The sequence below is a fragment of the Rhinichthys klamathensis genome, unplaced genomic scaffold (genome assembly GCF_029890125.1).
Source record: "Rhinichthys klamathensis goyatoka isolate OS25496 unplaced genomic scaffold, OSU_Roscu_1.1 h1tg000011l_1, whole genome shotgun sequence".
In the NCBI taxonomy this organism is placed as follows: Eukaryota; Metazoa; Chordata; class Actinopteri; order Cypriniformes; family Leuciscidae; genus Rhinichthys; species Rhinichthys klamathensis.
The window spans coordinates 7,075,306-7,096,630 of NW_026606564.1; the positions used below are offsets into that span (position 1 = coordinate 7,075,306).

The 21,325-nt window shown below is 39.6% G+C and overlaps 2 protein-coding genes across 4 annotated transcripts in view; one reads left to right on the plus strand and one right to left on the minus strand.

The window, feature by feature from the left end:
- jmjd4 (jumonji domain containing 4) overlaps positions 1-21,325 on the minus strand; it is a 42,763-nt gene that overhangs the window by 1,779 nt on the left and 19,659 nt on the right. The window contains exons 5-6 of one of the 3 annotated variants that reach the window (XM_056264794.1): positions 3,417-3,563; positions 2,172-2,274 (exon numbers count right to left, since the gene is read on the minus strand). In XM_056264794.1, coding sequence (XP_056120769.1) covers positions 2,185-2,274; positions 3,417-3,563 — 237 coding nt within the window. In that variant the 3' untranslated portion in view covers positions 2,172-2,184. Of the gene's footprint in view, positions 1-2,171; positions 2,275-3,416; positions 3,564-18,160; positions 18,529-21,325 lie in introns of those variants that run through there. The other 2 variants (XM_056264792.1, XM_056264791.1) reach the window with 2 other exon arrangements.
- LOC130098963 (putative transferase CAF17 homolog, mitochondrial) lies at positions 14,010-16,815 on the plus strand. Its single transcript, XM_056264798.1, has 2 exons — positions 14,010-14,427; positions 16,278-16,815. Exons 1-2 carry the CDS (start codon positions 14,025-14,027, stop codon positions 16,667-16,669), a joined length of 795 nt encoding a protein of 264 aa, XP_056120773.1. The 5' UTR covers positions 14,010-14,024; the 3' UTR covers positions 16,670-16,815.

The window sequence follows — 21,325 nt, forward strand, 5'->3', positions numbered from 1 at the left end:
CTTTGCCCATGCTGATTGGTCCAGTTTTGGTCCAGAATAAAACCTGCTCCGGAGCAGGGTAGCCGTGTAGTTTAAGTTACCATGGCGATGAACCCCGCTAAAAACCAACCCACCTTCTTGAGCCTGAAAACTCAAGATTTTGCTCAAACTAAACGCAAACCGAAACCGGTTTCATGCAACAGGCCTCAGGAGCTACTAATGAGAGATGACCTGATTAGCCAATGTTACTCCTGAAATATAGATGCATGGCTCCCCACTCTCCTGGCTTCCTTGACTTGTGACTTGTGGTGTACATAGTGATTGTTAAAGGAAACGGCACACTAGATACTCGTTGTAAGCACTGTTTGATTAAGTATTGAATTCTGGTGTTTGTTTTGGCTCCATGTCTTCTTCCTAATCATTGCTGTAATTGGAGAATAGGAGGAAGGTGGGTGGGTCTTTATATTCTGTTATCTCCTGTTTTACTCTGTTTATACTTGAGCGTGTTGTTTCCTCTCATTTGTGTAACCATCTTGCAATTAATAACCTTTTTGAACCTCTTCAGTCAGGTTTTCGTAAATTCCACAGTACTGAAACGGCTTTGGTCAAAGTTACCAATGATTTGTTGATGGCTTCTGACTTTTGTGCAATTTCCATTCTCATCCTTCTTGATTTAAGAGCAGCTTTTGATACTGTTCATAGTCTATTACTCATCCACCTTGAACTAGATTTTGGTGTGTCGGGGACAGCTTTGAAGGGGTTTAAATCCTATTTCACTGTTTAATATTTATCTGTCACCACTTGGTCATTTGTTGCGATCACTTGGCCTCCTTTATCACTTTTATGCTGATGATATGCAGATTTATGTACACTCAAAATCTGGTGAACACCCTGATGTTGATTTTCTCTCCGACTGTGTTTCTGAGATAAAAGAATGGATGAGTAATAATTTCTTGTGTCTGAACAGTGGTAAAACTGAAGTTATGCTTATTGGTTCCCATCATCAAATTTCCAAAGCTGGTTCTTTATCTTTGACTATTGATGACTCTGTCTTGGCGACTCAAGCTAAAGTGAGAAATCTTGGAGTTATTTTTGATACTAGTCTCTCATTTGATTCTTTTGTTCAGAGTACAGTTAAATCATCCTTTTTTCACCTCAGAAACATAGCAAGATTGCATCCTATGCTAAATTTCTCAGTAGCTGAAAAGCTGATGAATTCCTTTGTCGTCTCTAGGATAGATTACTGTAACGCCCTTTTATTAGCTGGAGTCTCTAAATCCACACTCAACAAACTGCAATATGTACAGAACTCGGCCGCCAGGATATTGACTGGGTCCAGGGTATGCAATCATATTACTCCAGTTTTGGAGTCCTTACTCTGGTTCCCAGTCAGATTCCTCCGAGTTAATTTTAAAATTATGATGCTGACATATAAAGCATTGCATGGCTTGGCTCCTTATTATTTATCTGAATTGTTCATTTCCTATACCCCAAATCGGAGACTGCGATCTTCACAATCCAACTTGTTGGTTAATCAACCAACTCATACATGCTTACGATCTATGGGTGACAGGGCTTTTTCTTCATATGCTCGTATCCTTTAAAAATGTCATAGTTCTGAGCTTCCTTAAGATCAAGAGGCAGAGAATTCCAAAGGTAGACTTCAGACATTCTTTTACATTAAAAACTTATTTTTTTAAATTAGAATTTGATTGTTGATGTTACTTTTATTGTTTGAGCTTTTTTATTACTTATTTTGTGTACAGCGCTTTGAGAAGTTGCTTTTAAAGGCGCTTTATAAAATAAAGTTTATTATTATTATTATTTTGTATAGCTGATGCCAGTTAATAACAAATAATCATTCAGCTTATTTGCTGATTCAGAATAAGGTTTACCTTATTGGTCTCAGAGAAACAAGTTTATATTTCATAGGATAACGTCCCAGGACGTATGCATTTGTATTCTATAATTATGGTGTACTTGTCATTCTTTGTACTGTGTGTGCTGTCAATAGACCCAACTGGGAATTGTAGTTTTTGTTGTATGTTTTGTCCTGTTTCCTGTGCTCCTCCCTGTCCTAATCTAGTTGATGGAATCTCCAAGCTGCTCCACGTCAATGTCAAGAAGAGCCAGTATTTAAGCAGGGCCAGAGAGAGATTCCCAAGAGGGTGAGAGTGTTGAGACATTGGCAGTCCTAGAGTGTACTTAATGTTGTGTCATTTGCCCACTGTTGAGTGAAGGAGCAGTTGGGAGACGGGTGCCATTTTCTTCTGTTCTCATTTTCTCCTTTGTTTGCTATTTAGGAAGCAAGGTAACAGTGATGTTGTTTATTTGCCTTTGTTTCTGCAGGTTAATTAGACTTTCTACTATCAGGTAGTGATCTTTTGTTTGTGGTTCTGGCCTTGCCCAACTAATTTTTTGTTGGAATTGTTATGTTGGAACGCGCTGCTCACGTGGTCAGTCCATGATTGTCTGTAATAAAATGTCATATGCTTAGAATAATACGAATACATTCGTATTTAATTTAAAAATAGGAAAATAATGTTCTATTTATTATTTCATTATTTAAATCTCATTTTTTTAAATAGGAAGATAGACGCACTTATGCTATATTTTAAATACATTTTTGCTTTGCATTTTATCTCAAAAGGATGTTATTTAAAAAATATGGAAATAAGTTAATGCAGCCTCTTATTTACATAGGTTAAAAAATAAAGCTGCTTGGTTTGTGTTTTTAATGTTGTGCACAATAGCCTACATATTTTAAAATTGTAATATTGCTGCCACAATAACGGCCCATTTCAAATGTTTACGTGCTTTTTTCTCTTTCTCCTTTTTGTTCGCTGAGGTGGAGCGAGATGATGAAATATTGTTCTTTTAAATAATTTCCAGCATTTCAGTAATAAAAGTGTACATCTTTAAAATGCATGCAAATTACAGTGAAGTGCAACAGTTATCGTACGTACGGTGCTCGGCAGTGATAAAAAAGAAACAGTTAATTTTGAAGTGATCTCTTCTTGTAAACTCAGAGATGTGGATTTGGACGGCAATTAAATTACCACATGATTTGTTTGTCAAAAAACAGTAGGTAATTCGGCCGGTGATTTTTATGCAGGTGGGAGAAAAACACTGACATTCTGGATTCGGACAGCAATAAAATCACCAACTAATCCCTGTAAATGTTGAAAATACCTTACAACCCCATGAGAAAAAATGACCATCTGAATAGGGCTTTAGAGTTCTTTTTGCACCACCAATATTTTAACGATATAAAAAGGTTAGGGTCATGATTTCACAGTAGAACAACACCACACCATACGTGTATGTTACCACCATTTGTTGTCTGCTTCAGGGATCTGATAGAGCTTTTGGACCCAGAAACAGGGATGCATGATGTCAGACTTAACAACCTAGAGCCAAAAAATAAACACAGTTACCTGACAATGCTGATGCCAGGTGTCCATAGTATCACGCCATTCCTCAATTTCTCTCTGGACAGAAGAAAGTTCATCTTGCAGGAACTGCCACATGATGTCCAAATTACAGCCATTCAGCCAGTTATGATTGATGGAAATGGTATCCTCCTATTATTAAGAGATGCATTATCGAAACTGAGATGGCAGGCTGGTCAAAAAAGGTTTTTAACATACTATGATAACTAGGGACAGGGTCTTCAAAATATCAAAAATAATATTTTTCTTTGCTTCTTTAAGCAAAATATAATTTTCATTTATTTTGACTTTTGAGTGAAATAAGACCTAAGTTTCATTAGATTCACCCATATACAGCTAGAGCAGTGGTTCTCAACTACAGTCCTAAAACACATTTTGTATGTCTCCCATATCTGACAGACCAAATCCAGTTCATGCAGCTCTCTGCAAAAAAAGTTCCAAAGTAACTAAGTGAGAAAACTGTGTATAACTAAGTGAGACATTCAACATGTGCAGTACGGTGGGTCTCCAAGCCAGAGGTGAGAGCTAGATCCTACTGACCAAGAGACCTACTGAACAACTTCAGCAAATTACTTTTTGTATGGCCTTAAAAATGCATGCATTATAGATATAACATAGTTTCTAATAATATAATTAGGATTACGACAGACCAAAAAAAATAACACAAGCTTATACTATTAGTAGGATACTTCCATAACCCCAGTTCTCAGATAACAAAAGTGAGGTATCTACTATGGGAACAAATCAGGCGTGACCGACTGCGAAAGCCCCAATTACACCACCAGACTAACAGACCAATCGCTACAGCGATCAGTGTGCTCCGCCTCCCTAGTATATAACTCACTGCAGCCCGCTGTCGCATCATTCTCAGCTTATCTTCATATCTTGTAAGTCTGCAAGAAGGGCGATTAGGTGAGAATCAGGATTATGTCTGTTTAAATGGGGGAAAAATCGAAGATAACGTCAGTAGACTATGGAGTGCCGCAAGGATCGGTGTTATGCTATTCTCAATATATATGCTGCCACTTGGTAATATTATAAGAAAACATGGAATTAATTTCCACTGTTATGCTGATGACACTCAATTATGTATTTCATCACGACCAGATGAAAACACTAACTCATCTAAATTGACAGAGTGTCTTAAAGATATAAAATGCTGGATGACGTGTAATTTCCTGCTATTAAATTCAGATAAAACGGAGGTATTACTTATTGGTCCAAAAAACTACCCACAAAACCTCTTACAATACAACTTTAATTTAGAAGAATGTCCTGTTACTTTATCCACTACAGTAAAAGACCTGGGTGTCATGCCGCTTGAAATGCGTTTCTACTTTGTTTCAGTAGTTCAGTGTGGTTTGTTTATATTTATAACCATAGTAACGCGGTACCCGTGCATGTAGGGAAACGGGGAGTAAAATTGCCATGCGGTAATCAGCTACAGGAATGTGTGAGCTCTATCGTCGTCAGTTTCTGAATCGATCGCTTTTCCTTCTCCCTTTTTGCTAAGGCAACGTCTGTCAGTATTTCAGTACGTATTTCAGTATCTGTCAGTACGTCTGTCCTGTATCAAAGGATAAGCGCTTTGATACAATCTGTATTGTAAAAAGCGCTATATAAATAAAGGTGACTTGACTATTTATCATTGTTTAACATTAGGTTATTGCTTATTTTAATTTTGTGAGATTATTGAGAAAGCTGAGTTAGCTTTGTTTATTGCTACTGGTTGTTTTTTACTAGCTCGATTGTGTTTATCATATAGGCTACACTGCTATGTTAGTTAAGCTGTGCTATTTACACTGCTATTTACACTTTGGTCAATGGAAGAGAGTAGGATCAGTTTCCTTATCAGGTCAACATATGATGTTCTCCCATCACCACAGAACCTAAACCTCTGGGTAGGAGAGGATCCCTCTTGTCCTTTGTGATCATCACCTGCCACATTAAGGCACATTTTGACAGGATGTAAGACTCATTTTGGCTCTTAGCCAAGGTCGGTTTACTTGGCGCCATGACCAAGTACTGCGATGTTTGGCTTTAGCATTGGAAGGCAAGCGTAACATGACCAATAGGTTGCCACCTGTTCTAGCAAAACATTACACACAGAAGACAATATTCCTCCGCCCAGGCGAGCAACCACCAAGAAAAGGTGTTAAAACCAATTCTCGCCCAGGACAACTGGAAGCTGCTAGGGACTGGAAAATGCTGGCTGATCTTGATCAATGGCTTATTTTTCCACCTGAGATTGCCACCACTAACCTCCGACCAGATATTGTTTTGTGGTCTGGATCAGCACGCATTGTTCAACTGATAGAGTTAACAGTGCCATCGGAGGATGCAGTAGATGAGGCACATGAGAGGAAGAAACTGCGGTATGCTCATCTGGCCACTGAAGCAGAACAGCGAGGATGAAGAGTCCAGGTTTATCCAGTGGAAGTGGGTTGTCGAGGATTTGTGGCACACTCTACAACCCGGTTCCTCAGAGACATCGGATTCAGTGGCCAAGAGTTCCGTCACACAGTAAAGAGCTTATCTGAAGCAGCAGAGAGGAGCAGCAACTGGCTGTGGTTGAGACGGAAAGATTCTGGCTGGCTGTGTACAGGCCACCACGCTACGGTTTTGGAGAATTCTTGAAAAACTCGAAGAGTCTGTGGTTTATTTGTATAGTTTGCATAGTAATTACAGTTATTACGTTCCTGTGTATATTGCGTGAATGAGGGTTGGTGATTGGGCAGATATGGTGTATTGCGGTAGGTAGTATGCCATACGGAACCGTTGCCACTGAACCTACTTTAACGAAGACAGTGGGGCTCAACATCCTTAGTCAAACGGGTTGGCGCGTATGGTTGGGTTGCGGAGAGATTGTGAGATTGTAGTTAGGTCACATGTGAACTACGAGGAAGGAGCAACCTCAGCAGCAGGAGGGATGTAAAGGTCAGTAAGCTGGGCTGAGTTGAGTGGGGGACGGAGGGGGGTGACTCTGGGACGCCAGAGTCACTGTCGAGCCCTCTTGAGGTGTCGTGGGCTAGTCGATGAAACACTGAGGACGGAAGGTGCCCACTTGAAGACCCTAGAGATGTCACCTACTCGGCTCAATCCAGACGGTTGTCGTGCTGGTCCACTGGGGAGACCACACTGTAGTTGCAGCCGTTGTGTGTGCTGACGCGCCAAGTACACTGCAGCCGTTAACACCGGACAGAAGGAGATTCACATCACCATATGGAAGGAAGCGTAAATGGATGGAAAAGCATAGGTTACTGTAAAGCTACGTCTTAGTTTGTGCTTATCTTGGCGAAAGCCGAGTACAAATCAGCATGAAGTTTTAACATCTACTCTCGTGTAATGGAAATCATGTTACTGTGTATCTGGGTTTGATTAATAATATTTACATCTCATTGTACTGTATTGCAGTTTCATAAAATTCCCAGTAAATTCATGGAAATGAATCAGCTGTGTCCTGGAGTTTCTTGGGAGTGTTTAAGCTGAATGGAACATAGTCCATGACAGTGAAAAGACGGCAACACAGCTAACAAGGGACACAAGGATTGCCATCCTACGGAGCAACTCAATACCAAGAGATAAGTGGCTAACTCTACAGCTCACTGTCAGCTACACACTAGCTTCCTTCTCCTGATATTGAAAACGCGGTGAGTCACAATGTCACAACGTAGCAACAGTAAAAAAGGAAATGGAGATAACCAGTCTGAGACCGTGCGCTCAAGAAGCAGTCGCTCATCTGGTACATCGTCCAGCTCGAAGATTAGCATGGCCGTCGCAATGGCAAAGGCAAAGGCTGAAGCAACGCAAGCTAGAGCAGCATATGCGCTAAAAGAAATTCAACTTAAAGTGGAGCAGGCACAAGTTCAAGCTAATCTTGATGCTTTAAATGACGAAAAAGAAAAGGATGCTGCCATAGCAGAGGCAAATACTCTCGTGGCTGGTTTACAAGATATGGGCTTTGAAGTATGCAGTAAGGCTAACAGTCCGGTCTCCCAATCGGTCAAAGACCAGCGCGTCGCCGCCTACGTGTCGGCACAGGCCAGCCTATGCTCTGTCAGAAGAGGGAGTGACTATGTGTCACCAACGCTTCATTCTCCACACCCTCAACCAGTCAATGTAATCCCTTCAACACCCCACCCACTTAATGCAAGTCAAACCCAAGCTGCTGCTTCTGCTGACATTATGCCACACCAGGTTCCTCAGGCTCCTCAGACCAGTTCGGCACCGCCACAACAAAGCTTCAATCAGCCTCACAACTCCGCTCCAGCTCCTCAGCTTGGTGGGAATCGTCCACAACAGAACTTCAAACTGGATTCCTCATCTCCTGTGGACCCGCCCGCTCACATGGAGCTAGCTATGACCACTCTACGTCCACTGGAGATCTTATCAAATACCTTGCTCGCAGCCGCCTGGTGACTTCAGGCCTCACTGCAAATGATGACCAGCCAATGAACTATTGGGCCTGGAAAACATTGTTCCTGAACGCTATCGCCGATCTAGACCTGTCTGCTGCAGGAGAACTCGCCCTCCTCCAGTTTCTGGGAAAAGAGTCATCAGAACAAGTAAGAAGGATAAAAACAGTCAACATTAAGGATCCAGCAACTGGACTGCACATGGCATGGGGGCGCCTCGACGAAATATACGGCTCGCCAGAGGCCGTCGAGCAGGCTCTGTTCAACAAACTAGAAAACTTTCCAAAGGTCACAACAAAGGAGCCACAGAGACTCAGGGATCTAGCCGACCTCTTGGCAGAGCTACAAGCTGCCAAGGAAGACGGCTACCGTGCAGGCTTGTCGGACTTGGATACCTCCAGAGGAATTAAGCCTTTCATTGAGAAACTCCCATACAACATGCAAGAAAAGTGGCTTTACTTTGGTACAAGATACAAACAGGAACATTTCGTTAGCTTCCCACCTTTCTCTGTGTTTGTAAACTTCATCGCCACGGAGGCAAGGGCTCACACTGACCCAAGCTTTAACCTCTTCACGCCAGCTCCAGCAGAGAGAAAGAGTAAGTGGGAGAGGCCTACAAAGACATCTGTTTATATTCACAAGACGCAGGTCTCAGGAACGGCCAAGGCTGAGTCTAGAGAAAGTACGGAACGAATTGATCCAAATAAACATTGCCCTCTGCATAAAAAGCCCCACCCTCTGAGGAAATGCAGAGGCTTCCGTGAAAAGAGCATAAATGATCGCAAACAGCTTTTGAAAGAGCATTACATCTGCTTTCGCTGTTGCTTCTCCACAGAGCATCTTGCGAAGAACTGCACAGCTAAGATAAAATGTACAGAATGCGAGAGCACTGCTCATGTGACAGCGCTTCACCCCTGCCCACCTACCTGGAAATCTAAGTCGTCCCCTTCCACTTCAGAGGACGGCGGGGAGGAGGACAGAGCAGACATCCAGGAGGTCAAGTCGACGTGCACTCAGGTATGTGGTGAAGGATTGAGTTCCAGAGCATGTGCTAAGATCTGCCTTGTCAGTGTGTTCCCAGACGGATGCAGGGAGGAGTCCAAGAGAATGTATGCCATACTGGACAAGCAAAGCAATCGCTCCCTGGCGCGGTCAGAGTTCTTTGAGGTTTTTAAGATCTCCGGAAGTTCCTACTCGTATACACTCAAGACCTGTGCGGGGCGTTCAGAGACAGCGGGGAGGAGAGCCAGCGGTTACACTGTGGAGCCGGTGGACAAGAAACTAAGCATTCCTCTGCCTACACTCCTCGAGTGCAACCAAATCCCTAACGTTCGCGCCGAGATTCCTACGCCGGAAGCAGCTTACCATCATGCCCACCTGAAGCACATCACAGACAAGATTCCGCCTCTGGATCCGGATGCCAAAATACTCCTCTTACTGGGCAGAGACATCTTACAGGCACACAAGGTCCGAGAGCAGATAAGTGGCCCAGAAGATGCACCGTTTGCCCAAAGGCTTGACCTAGGATGGGTCGTCGTCGGTGATTTGTGCCTAGGAGGTGCTCACAGACCACATGAGGTGAGGAGTTAAAAAACAGCCATCTTAGAGAACGGTTGTACAAGTTATCTTCAGCCATGCAACAACCAGATCAGAGTGAAAGAGGTATTTGGTCAAGTATCTAAACCTCAGCATCATCCAGCACCAACCTCCACCCGTGGCTCAATGATGCTCAGTGGAGACTGCTTGGGGCAGACTGTCTTCGCTCGTACTCCCGACGACCACAGACTCGCTCCATCCATGGAGGATCTAGAGTTTCTGAAGATAATGGAAGCTGAGTGCTGTCAGGACAGCTCCAAAAGTTGGGTTGCACCTTTGCCTTTTCGGTCGCCAAGACAGCGGCTGCCTAACAACAGGAAACATGAAAGCCGATTTCCTAGAGTTTATGGAGAAGATGCTCCAGAAGGCACACGCAGAAGTTGCCCCGCCAGTGCAGCCTGGACAAGAGTGTTGGTACCTGGCCCTGTTCGGTGTGTACCATCCAAGGAAGCCAGATAAGATCCGTGTGGTCTTTGACAGCAGCGCGTCATGTGAAGGAGTGTCGCTCAACGATGTCTTGCTCACTGGCCCTGATCTCAATAATACCCTGCTAGGTGTTCTTATGAGGTTCAGGAAGGAACAGGTGGCGATGACCGCCGACATCGAGCACATGTTCCACTGCTTTGTCGTTAAGGAGGAGCACCGTGATTTTCTACGCTTCCTGTGGTATAGGAATAACGACCCTACCTCCGACATCGTGGACTACAGAATGCGGGTTCACCTTTTTGGGAACAGTCCCTCGCCTGCCGTTGCAGTGTATGATATGCGACGGGCAGCTAAGGAAGCAGAAGCCGACTATGGCAGTGATGCAAGAAGATTCATTGACCGCGAGTTCTATGTTGACGACGCTTTAAAGTCCTTCGGCACCGAGGAAGAGGCCATCAGCGTCCTTGGACGAGCACAGAAAATGCTTGCAGCTTCTAACCTCAGGCTGCACAAAATTGCTTCAAATCAACCGGCAGTCAACGAAGCATATCCATCCGAAGATCGCGCCAAGGACGTCAACAGCCTAGATCTCTTTATTGATGATCTGCCCATCTAACGTAGCCTTGGATTGTTCTGGAACATGCGCAGACACCTTCATATGTTTCAGATGAAAGATGACCAGAAGCCATTCACTCGCAGAGGGGTACTCTCAATAGTGAACAGCCTCTATGATCCTCTAGGGTTCCTTGCACCCATCACAGTTCATGGAAGACTGATACTCAGGGAACTCACCACGCAAGCAGAGGGCTGGTATTCACCTGTTCCCAAAGACATGGAGATTTAGTGGACTAGATGGAAACAGTCACTCCAAGACCTAGAGGGGCTCCAGATACCACGCCCTTACACGTCCTTCTCCACCGCAGGCACGCTAAGAAGAGAACTCTGTGTCTTTGCAGACGCATCAGTCAAGGCAATAGCAGCCGTAGCCTACGTCAAGGTGACAAGCCACCAAGAACAGATTGAGATTGACTTTGTCTTCAGGAAGGCAAAGCTGGCCCCCCAACCTGGCTTAACCCTCTGGGGTCGGCGGTCTCGCCGGCGATACCAGCTCACTTTTTTCCTTATCAGTGCAAAAGAGACTCAAATTACTCTGTTGATTTTGATCTTACATATAAGTGTTGTACATCATTCGATCCTGTTAAGTTTGTATTTTTTTTGTGGAACCTCACAATAAAAACAAAGTGTTGTGCTTTTCGCCTAATAAAGAAAAATAAACATGATGCGCGTTCTGCGTTCTCTCTGTCAGTGAAGTCCATTCTGAAACGCGTCCGAAAAATGAACTGTAACTCTGCAAATACTCAGTCAAACAGGTATACAGGCACACAGGCATGAAGCCTGAATTATCTTCTTTTAAATGAAGTAATTTATATAAAAAACAAATTTTCTCATTTTATGTAATCTGTACGAAAAGAGAGAGATGATAGTCGTTCTCATCTCAGGTCATTAAAGTTAATTTGACCACGCCCACGGAGCGCGCGCTCTATTCAAACACAAATGCTCTAAGGCGATCCACGCCCACATCAGCTGGATAACCCACAGAAAGAGACTCATATTTACGACGCTGTGAGGAATAATACTATCTTAATAATAATCCTGGAAAAAAATTACCTCAGAAGTGCAGGTAGTTTCATTTGGAGGAGCAACGGATCCAGCTGAGGAATAGGTACATTCTTTATTTTCAAGTGCTTTGTTCTAATCGCGATATGAAATAGTGTCTGTAAACAAAAAGACTGTTTGAATATGAATCGCATTTTTGTGTGTGAATGAATGAACAGCTTTTACCTAACTATATTCCAATACTGAGATGAGTAAAAACCGACTGAAATATGTTGAAATAAAATATTTTTGTATAAGCAACGTATTAAACTGCAAATTAACATTTATATGTCCTAATCATAAAAACGATATGTTACATATGAAAGACAAGATGTCGTTTTTACTGTAAAATACTGCCACATCAAATAAGCTTGTTTGCTAGGATGTTATTATAGTGTTTGTTCGATTGTAGGCTATATTCAAACTAATTAATCCGCAACTGTGAAATATGTATGATAAAATGTATACTTTAGTATATACAAAGAAAGATTACATTTGAAATATAGTTAAAATTGTAATTGTTGTTGTAATTGTAACCTTTTTATTAAAATAGCAAAAATATATGTAGGCTACATATAAATAAATCTTAGGTAAATCTTAAAAGCTCAATATAAGCCTCCTCTTTAAATTATTTGTATTGTGTTTTATTAGTGACACATTTGGGATATATTCCCAAACTTTCTGTAAAAACAGTATGAGAATTAACTGCACAATTACTAGAAATGTTTACATTTGATATTATACAATTTGCAAGCACAATTTCAAAAATAAATAAATAATTGGAACTGTGAACCAATTTTGTATTATATGGGCCTATATACATACAGTATATATATATATATATATATATTGTCATTGCATTCTTGAGGCTCAGTGACACACCTGAATGAAAGGGTCATTAGTATGCAGCCCCATTATGCGCTCATTATGCGGGCCCATTGTCTTCTCAGGTGTGAATCACAGCAGGTCACACCCCTGCGCATATTGCCTTTCCAAACAAAAAGTGTAATTTTTTAATTTAAACCAATCTATTGTTTTATGTGAATGATAAGGCAGGATGATTTTCAGATCATTTTGAAGAAAAAACTCTAGGCGACAACATCCATTAGTCAAAAGTCTTGTGGACACATATTTAGTATGTGTTTTGTGGCCTTATTTCAGAAACTTTAAGTTTTAGTTTTTTCAATAACCACGCATAAACAATATTCTCTCAAAAATACAAACATATACATACATGTTGATAACATATTATGGTAGCCCTGTTTGTGCAAAATAGAGTGTAATTACACCTTTGCCAGTAATTTGGTTATTAGCAACTGAAAAAAGCACAAATGTCAGAGTATGTCAAAACATCTCAAGGACCCCAAAAACACCTTAGACCCCAGAGGGTTAACTATACCGAGACTTCAGCTCTGTGCGGCTGTACTCGCCATCGAGATCACGAGATGGTAGTCACAGAGATGGACACAACTTTCGACAACATCACCTACTACACGGATAGCAAGATTGTATTGGGGTACATCCAGAACCAGTCAAGGAGATTCTATGTCTACGTACACAACAGGGTCCAACGAATCCATCAATCACCTTGTTCCGGACAGTGGAAGTACGTCCCAACGCATCTCAACCCAGCTTACATTGGGTCGAGAACTGTGACACCACCCTTGCTTAGCAGCACAACTTGGCTCAAAGGACCAGCCTTTCTCCGTGATGCGCCTTCGCATTCAACTGAGCTTCAAGAGACTTATAACCTTATTGACCCTGACACTGAAGTCTCACACATGTTACCAGAGATGTGGTACACCCACAACGCTTTGAACGTTTCTCCAAGTTCAGCACTCTCCTCACAGCCATAGCACACCTCATCCACGTGGCTCGTTCCTTTGCTCACTCCACCCTAGAATGAATGTCAGGGGTGGCACATTTGTCGCTCTACAGAGGAAGAGTTGCTGAGGGCTAAATTGTGCATTGTGAAGAGTGTCCAGAATGAGTACTATTCAGACGAACTTAAGTGTGTAAACTCAGGATCCAACATCCCATCTTCCAGCAGCCTGTGGAAATTGCGCCCTATCATGGACCAAGATCAACTTCTTAGAGTGGGAGGTCGGATTGGACAGTCAGATCTGAGCATGAACGAGACTCACCCCATCATCATTCCTGGCCGGCATCATCTCGCAACCCTGCTTGTCTCTCACTATCATGAAGCAGTAAAACACCAAGGAAGACATCTGACCGAAGGTGCCATTCGAGCGGCTGGTTTCTGGCTTTCTGGCCCCGATTGCAGCAACTTCCATTTTTTATTACATAGCCAATATACTTCATGCCAATTTCCCAGGAAGAGACGATTTTGTTCTCTTAAACACATGGGATGGAAACAGTGGTTTATTTGCAATTTTCTTTATGTAATATTCAAATTCATGGATGAAAACAGCTTATGTTTAATGTAAGGAGTGCTGATTTTTAGAGAATAGCATGTGCTAAACGTATACAACTGTTCCGAATGTACATTCTGAATGTATGCATTAATATAACTTGTTTGTTGTTGTTCAGTTTAAAAGGAAACCCAAATGGATTGAATGGTGTACTTCTGGAGTGTGACAGCATCGTACAGGAATCCATTATGCGGCTTCTGAAAGTCTACAAGATACGTCGCAAAGTGAACATCAGCTTGTGTCCTAGTCTCTCGCTATGGGCTCTATTACCTAGGAATAGAGATGCAGTGCTGGGAAAGTCAAAGCCAGAAGTTACTGCAGCAGATAATGTGTTAGTGTTGGAGAAAGACCCGAGAACTGAACTCATGGGCTGGAGAATGATCACCAGTTGTCAGGACAATCTACATGAGATTGTCTCTGCTTGTCAACAGGGCAACACCGAAGAATACCACAGACATCGCTATGAAATTGGTATTAAATGCTTTGTATTGTTACTTGGATAAACTGAACCTGACAATCTTAACTTGTTGCATTTGTTAGTTATTGATAGTTATTGAAGTTAAACATGCAGTAATTCTCTGTCTTATGAATAAGAGCTTAATGACCTCAAATTAATTAGTTTTACATACACTACCAGTGAGAAGTTTGGACACAACGACTTATTCATTATTATTATTATTATTATCATCATCATTTTTTGTACTTTTTACATTGAATAATAAAGACCTCATCACATAATGAAATTATGTAGTGACAAAAATGTTAAACAGATCTAATATTTCAGCTTCTACAAATTCCTTTTGTCTAGATTACAGCTCTGCTCATTGTTGGCTTTTTCTCAACCACCCTCATGAAGCGGAGTGATCTGGAATGCTTTTTAAACAGCATTTAAAAAAAAGTTTTTTAAAGAAATTCATATGCAAGTACAGTTTATATAATTATCTACAAAATGAATTTTAAGCCTTTAAGCAGAAGCTTTTAAATCAATAGGTTTTTAATATCAGTAGAAGCATACATTCAGTCTGCGTGTTCAAACTTTTGACTGGTACTAGTGTAGATATGAATATGCATTTTAGATATTGAACCACTTTTAGAGTCATCTCAATGTGGAAAAATGGGCTTAATTCATGCTGTATAATTTTTCTCCTGATATTGATGTTAATATTAAAATGTTAATATTCATCTTAAGTAATTCTCTACCTCAACAAAGTTTATATGGATATTTTTTTGGTAATGATAATAATAGCATTTTGCCTGTTTTAAATGTTTATCGGTTGCACTTTAATTGACAGTTTGTGTACTTACAGTATACACTACCAGTCAAAAGTTTTGGATCAAAAGTCTCTTCTGTTCACCAAGGCTGCATTTATTTGATTAAAAATACACAAAAAAAACCCAGTAATATTGTTAAATATTATGACAATTTAAAATAACTGTTTTCTATTTTAATATATTTTAAAATGTAATTTATTCCTGTGACCAAAGCTGAATTTTCAGCATCATTACTCCAGTCTTCAGTGTCACATGACCCTTTAGAAATCACTCTAATATGCGGATTTGATGCTGAAAAAACATTCATTATTATCAATGTTGAAAACAGTTGTGTACAATCTTTTTTCAGGATTCTTTGATGAATAGAAAGTTTAAAAGAACATCATTTATTTGAAATAGAACTTTTGTAACATTATAAATGTCTTTACTGTAACTTTTGATCAATTTAATTCATCCTTGATTTATTTTCTTTCCCCCCAAAAAAAAAAAAAAAAATTCTTACTGACCCCAGACTTTTGAATGGTAGTTTTGAATAATAAATGCTGTTCTTTTGAATTTTCTATTCATCAAAGAATCCTGAAATAAAAATGTAAATAACTGTTTTCAACATTGATAATAATGAGAGATGTAAATAAATTACACTTTACTATATATTCACATAGAAAACAACTTGTTTAAATTGTAATAATATTTCATAATATTACAGGGTTTTTTTTGTATTTTAAATCAAATAAACGCAGCCTTGGTGAGCAGAAGAGACTTCTTTTAAAAACATAACAAATCTTACAGATCAAAACCTTTTCACTGGTAGTGTACTTACCTAAGAAAGTACTGGTTAATATAAGGTAACTACATGGGTTAAGGTTAGGTTTAGGGGGAGGGTCAGGGTTAGTACCTAGTTATTACCCAGTTATTGTAATAACTAACTATAATGTACATGGGGAGCAGGACTGTAAAATAAAGTGCTACCAGTTTAACTATTGAAAAATGATATTCAAGAGTTTGCACACCATTTGTAATTAATCCTGTAATTTATTTAATTTCTATAGGACTACCTGAAGGAGTCAGAGACTTTCCGCCAGGTGAGGCCCTTCCACTGGAGTCTAATCTGGTTTATATGCAGGGAATTAGCTTCAGCAAGGGATGCTACATCGGACAGGAACTAACTGCAAGAACGCACCACACCGGTGTAATAAGGAAGCGCCTAATGCCTGTTACCATGTCTGCTCCAGCTAAGAACCTGGACCATGGGGCTGCTCTTGAGACTGAGGGGGGCAAACCAGCAGGGAAATATAGGGCAGGAATCGACAGGCTGGGACTTGGCCTTATACGCTTGGCTCATGCCAAAGAGTCACTCAAACTTAAATCCTCTGATAATACGACGGTGACTTTACAGGCTACTGTGCCTGACTGGTGGCCAAAAAACACTGAAGATAAATGAATCGGAAACACTAGTAAGGTCTACCAGACTGCTTTAATTTGAATGCAGATAATATTTATATAGAGTTGACTTAAAATGTTAAATATAATACATTTTACACAAATATCTGTTGACAGTGTCTTGATTAACACCTTGCAATAAAATCTATTTAAAAAAACGTTTTATTGTTGTTAATTTTCTAAAGCAAATCACATCTTCATGGATGTAAACCAACCTATTCTTATTTGAAAAGCCGGACTGTCAATTACTGTCAAATAGCCAGAACAGAGCAATTCATATTCTTTCTGTTGTTGCAGAGAATAAGCATATATGAAAACATCTTTATCACAACTCATTTATTTATAGGGTTGAGTGGGGTAAGATGTGTAGCCCCTTTAATCTAGTAAACTAATTTTATGTCATCTTATTAGAAAGGGCCAATCATATACAGTTGCCGATAGATACACATTGAAATGGTTTTGTACAAGCAAATTTATCTTGGTCTAAAAATAAATAAATTGCATATACACATGGTGATGAATTTGCCCGTGTATAAAGACCATGTAAATTAAATTATGGGGCTACATATTATACTGTAGTCATGGATAAAGCATCCTTCCTGCAAGAGTCCAGTTCCAACCCTGCTCCAACACACCCACCTGTAATTATCAAGCATTCCTGAAGATCTTAATTAGCTGCTCCGGGTATGCTTGATTAGGATTGAATTTGGAGCTGAACTTTGCAAGAATTATTGAGTAGGTCATTTCTTGTAAATAATTATTTCATGACTGTTAAAAAAAGTATGTTCTGTAGTATGAACGTGCATGGTCTAAATGTAATCCAGACGTAGTAAAATCATGATGTCATTGTCATGTGACCTATCAGTGTCAGTTGCATCGGTTCACTGCCATTACAATTCCTCTCCCATACCATGGCCACATGGATAGTAAAGTGTCCATTGGATTCACACTTTAGAAGCCCTCTGGAAGTTATTAGTTTGGTTTAAAAACAAAAAATTCCCCTATCCCAACAATTACATTTACAAAAAGGGTGAGACATTAACTTTACATTAAAAGCTCTTTCATACGCAGCACTTTTAAGATTATTGAAAAACACTACTGAAAGTAAAAGAATTGCATCTGCTGAAAAGTTGCCTTTTATAATTTTTGGATGTTGACACCCTTTGTTAAGTTCATGTCAAGTTAATAACTCAATATTTTGTCACCTTGGAATTATAAGATTCTATCTGACATTTTTGTCAAAATTGAGTCATTCACATATTCTTACTCTGTGACAACTTATTTACATTATGTTTTTTTTTTTATGTTGTGTATATTTTGGGAATTTTCATTTAGAAAAAAAAATGTTTCTATCTAAGTTGAATGGAATGCAAAAACTTTGAAGCACAATATCTCAAAACTGCTCAGAATGCAGATAGAACCTTATGATCCCAAGGTGGTGATTTGACATGATACTTTTATGACAGCATAAACAACAATGAAAACACAAATATGTTGTTAAAATAATTTATTAACACATTTGCCGTAGTTGATCTTCCACATACAGTATAGTTATACAATTGTACGAACAGCCTCTCTGATCTCCTGAAGCAGTTCCTCAGGTTTGAAGCTCAGAGCTGAAGGGTCTAGTCTCTTAAAGTCTTCATTGCTAAGCATGCTTTCAAATATCTGCAATACTCTCTGGAGGTCAAAGGCTGCATGGTGAGGGCCTAATGCACACAGACTTTCTGCAAGGAGGTCTTGGCAATTATCTGCATTTCTGGGACATGAATTCAAAAAGGATATTCGAGTATTTGCAATGGTCTTAAGGAAAGAGGCAAACTCCCCATAATCGATTCCTGTACATGATTTCATGATCACCTGAAATAGAAAACAAATTAATGTATTATCACAGGAATTAAAAAATTATGTTTACAGTGGCCAAAAATACCTGGCTTAAGATTGACACGGTAACGCTTTACAAGAAGGTTTCATTAGTTAACACTAGTTAATGTATTAACTAACATGAACTAACAATGAGCAAATACATTTGTTACAGTATTTGTTAATCTTTTTTAACGTTAGTTAACAAAAATACAGCCGTTTATTGTTTGTTCATGTTAGTTCACAGAGCATTAACTAATGTTAACAAATACAACTTTTGATTTTAATAATGTATTTGTAAATGTTGAAATTAACATGAATTAATAATGAACTGCACTTCTACAGCATTTATTAATCTGAGTTCATGTTAACTAATGTACATTTATTGTAAAGTGTTACCCTTGACACTAACACCACACCACACTTGTGTTATCACACTTATTCTTGTTTTATTTATTTGGGCATGTTTTGGTTGTCAAACATTGTGAAGCATGTCCAAAATGGCTAAAAAGGTTAGTTTTGAGAAAAAAAGGCTCATTTGTTTGCAGATGCTATATGGCCATCACAACCATTGGAAGACAACGCTGCGGTTACCTGTTTACATGTGAGTGTTTTTATTAGTCAAGTCAAGTCAGTTTTACTCTCAAGCTGTAATTGCTCACAGTGGCCTGTTGTATAAAGCTAGTTGAACAAACTCTGAGAGTAGGTTTAGAGTTGACAAAACCACACAAATCCGACCTTGTTTAGATCAGGTTCAGCGGGTTCAGAACTCTTGGTATAAACTTTCTCTGTCAACTCAGGGTTTAACTCTGAAGCGTGTTCATCACAGGGTTGAACATGTGCAGCAAACAGCCAATCACACGGAACATGGAGCGCATCAGTTTGATTGACCTCTCGCCAGAGAGCTGCGCAATTCACTTCTCTGTTGAAAGTGAAGAGATTATGAAAGATATCACGACTATAAATGCATTTATAAGGCAGACATAAACACTGCTGCTGCAGAGAAAGTTTGAGAAGGCAGTTGAAAAAAATCTATATCATATAACTATATCAATGCAAGTGAATCAACTTAATTTAAATAATTTATATAGGTTCACAAAGAGCTCAAAAGACAACATGTAAGCTTAGTCATTTTAAAAGCTTCATATATTAAAACTAGTTTTTATATGTATATTCATATACATTTTAATGCAAAGTTGAATATTAATTGTCAATTCATATAATAACTATATGAATATTTTATATTATACAAATTATAAATAAATATAATTCATATAATATAAATATAATACATAATTAGCAGCAAATAATTTGGCAATTTTGTGTCTAAAATTCTTTCACTATAAACTGCTTTAATTTGGAGCAAGAGATACAGGGGGAGTGGCTTTATCACATCAGATGCATGTCACTTTGCCCATGCTGATTGGTCCAGTTTTGGTCCAGAATAAAACCTGCTCCGGAGCAGGGTAGCCGTGTAGTTTAAGTTACCATGGCGATGAACCCCGCTAAAAACCAACCCACCTTCTTGAGCCTGAAAACTCAAGATTTTGCTCAAACTAAACGCAAACCGAAACCGGTTTCATGCAACAGGCCTCAGGAGCTACTAATGAGAGATGACCTGATTAGCCAATGTTACTCCTGAAATATAGATGCATGGCTCCCCACTCTCCTGGCTTCCTTGACTTGTGACTTGTGGTGTACATAGTGATTGTTAAAGGAAACGGCACACTAGATACTCGTTGTAAGCACTGTTTGATTAAGTATTGAATTCTGGTGTTTGTTTTGGCTCCATGTCTTCTTCCTAATCATTGCTGTAATTGGAGAATAGGAGGAAGGTGGGTGGGTCTTTATATTCTGTTATCTCCTGTTTTACTCTGTTTATACTTGAGCGTGTTGTTTCCTCTCATTTGTGTAACCATCTTGCAATTAATAACCTTTTTGAACCTCTTCAGTCAGGTTTTCGTAAATTCCACAGTACTGAAACGGCTTTGGTCAAAGTTACCAATGATTTGTTGATGGCTTCTGACTTTTGTGCAATTTCCATTCTCATCCTTCTTGATTTAAGAGCAGCTTTTGATACTGTTCATAGTCTATTACTCATCCACCTTGAACTAGATTTTGGTGTGTCGGGGACAGCTTTGAAGGGGTTTAAATCCTATTTCACTGTTTAATATTTATCTGTCACCACTTGGTCATTTGTTGCGATCACTTGGCCTCCTTTATCACTTTTATGCTGATGATATGCAGATTTATGTACACTCAAAATCTGGTGAACACCCTGATGTTGATTTTCTCTCCGACTGTGTTTCTGAGATAAAAGAATGGATGAGTAATAATTTCTTGTGTCTGAACAGTGGTAAAACTGAAGTTATGCTTATTGGTTCCCATCATCAAATTTCCAAAGCTGGTTCTTTATCTTTGACTATTGATGACTCTGTCTTGGCGACTCAAGCTAAAGTGAGAAATCTTGGAGTTATTTTTGATACTAGTCTCTCATTTGATTCTTTTGTTCAGAGTACAGTTAAATCATCCTTTTTTCACCTCAGAAACATAGCAAGATTGCATCCTATGCTAAATTTCTCAGTAGCTGAAAAGCTGATGAATTCCTTTGTCGTCTCTAGGATAGATTACTGTAACGCCCTTTTATTAGCTGGAGTCTCTAAATCCACACTCAACAAACTGCAATATGTACAGAACTCGGCCGCCAGGATATTGACTGGGTCCAGGGTATGCAATCATATTACTCCAGTTTTGGAGTCCTTACTCTGGTTCCCAGTCAGATTCCTCCGAGTTA